Below are 1,915 nucleotides of genomic sequence, written 5' to 3'. Positions count from 1 at the left end.
CGAGTGCGAAGGGGCCGACACGTCGGAGGCGCGGGGCGCGTCGGTCGTCGGTCGGTCGCGGGCCGCGGAATCGAAAATACGCCAACGCTCGCGGGGCCCGTCCGCTCGTTGTATGGAAGAATGTATGGGGGCGATCTTCAAGCCCTCCCTTTTTGAAGCCACGTATCCGGATGCGCGCCAAACCGTCCCCACAAATCTAGAATTACCAACGGCGGCGTATCCGGACCATTCAAAGTCGAGCCATCCTGACGCCGCCACACGATTTCGTCCACTTGGGCCAACCGACTGACTACGTGTAGAAACATGATGCGACCTAGAGAATTGGATAGCTCTATATCGGAGGGCGACAACGCTGTGGCAATAGTTAGCGAAGGACTCTCGGTGGTTCCCGTCGCGGGTGTTGCTGGGTTGTTGAAGTCGCAGTTGGCGCCAAGACGGAGCTTGACGGGTGGTGGTGCAATGCCACAAGTAGCGCATTGCGACGACTGTGTAGGTAGTACTTGTGTTGCTTGCAGATCCTGTTGGCAATAGAGGGGGATGCAACATGGGTCGTGCCAGCGAGGTCGGCAGCAAGAGATCGCGGAGGTTATCCAGGGCTCTCAACCAAGTTCCGCGGATCATCCCCGTGGTCCGTGTTCAAAATGTCAGCAACGGTTTCGAGCATCTTAAATAAATGCCAGTGTGTTTCGAGCATTAGTTAAGCCACGCCGGCGGCTAATTCGGTGCAAAGATCTCGGGCAGGCCTATAAATACGACCCCAGAGCGACGATGCAGCACCGCGTGACGACGCGGCAGGTCGAGCGCACGATGGCGGACCGGCGCCGGATCGAGACGCAGAACACCGAGCTTCTCCGGTATGCGTCGAGCAACCAGGTGCAGGCGATGGCCAACAAGGGCGACATGGCCGTGCTCGCCAAGCGGCGCGGGAACGCGGCCTTCCAGCGCAATGCCGAAGCGATGCTTGAAGAGCGCAGCTTTGTCGCAGAGCGCGACCTTAAGCGCAACCTCCGCACAAAAGAGCAGAACGACAGCCTCGCGCGAGCCCTCGAAGAAGAGCGCCGGATGAGCGAGCGCCGCGAGCGCGAGATCCAGCGCATTTGCGAGTCGAGCGAAGAGCTCCGCGAGCTGGAGAGCATGCTCAAGGTCGCATACGTCAATAAGGAGCGATCCGTGCAGCAGGCCGAGCGTGAGACCTTGAGCCAAATCGAAAAGTCGCGCGAGAAGGCCATCGAGACGCAAATGGAGTACGACCGGCAGCGCGCCGAGGTCGACATGGCCACCAAGGAGATCGCGCGGCGCGCCGAGGCTGTTGCGAGCAAGCAATCGATCCAAGAACAGATGCTCGACCGCCTCAAGCTCTACGAAGAAGCCGCCAAGGAGGCCGAAGTCGACAAAGCCAAGGTCGACGCGATCATGCAGCAGATCCAGGCCGAAGACCGCCACGAGCAAGAGAAGCGCGAGCGCTATGTCGCCCAAGCGCGTGTGATGATTGAAGATTGCAAGCTTCAGCGCGCCAACGAACGCGAAGAAGCGGCGCGGCGCGAGCGCGAGGAAGATGCGCGGATCGCGCAGTACGGCAAGCGCGTCGAGCAGCGGGAAGCCGGCATCAAGGAAAAGCTCGCGGAGAAGAAGAAGCGCGAAGAAGAGATGTTTCTCGCGGTCGAAGCCGAGATCCAGCGCACGCGCAAGGAAGAGGAGGAGTTTGTGCGGCTCCGCGACGAGCTCTGGGAAGAAGAGATGCTCGAGGCGCACCGCGAGAAGGCGCGGGCCAAGATGCTGCAAAAGCAAAAGGACCGCGACGACATGATTCGATGCAACCAAGAGCAGCAGCGGCTCAAAGCGCAAGTGCTCCAAGAGCAAAAGCCAAGGAAGACGAGTACAACGCGTTTCTCAAGGCCAAGTTTGCCTCGGAAGA

The 1,915-nt window shown here is 60.1% G+C and overlaps 1 protein-coding gene across 1 annotated transcript; it reads left to right on the top strand.

Annotated features, from left to right (window-relative positions):
* Positions 1 to 768: 768 nt before the first annotated feature.
* Positions 769 to 1,900, top strand: SPRG_13999 (hypothetical protein; the record flags this gene model as incomplete). Its single annotated transcript, XM_012353418.1, has 2 exons — positions 769 to 1,845; positions 1,896 to 1,900. Coding segments are annotated over 2 exons (1,082 nt in total), but the record flags the coding sequence as incomplete, so codon positions are not given.
* Between the last annotated feature and the right edge of the window lie 15 nt (positions 1,901 to 1,915).

Source organism: Saprolegnia parasitica, assembly GCF_000151545.1.
Source record: "Saprolegnia parasitica CBS 223.65 unplaced genomic scaffold supercont2.123, whole genome shotgun sequence".
NCBI lineage: Eukaryota > Oomycota > Saprolegniomycetes > Saprolegniales > Saprolegniaceae > Saprolegnia > Saprolegnia parasitica.
Note: the sequence above shows the minus strand (reverse complement) of the source record. Positions and strands in the feature narration are given on the sequence as shown.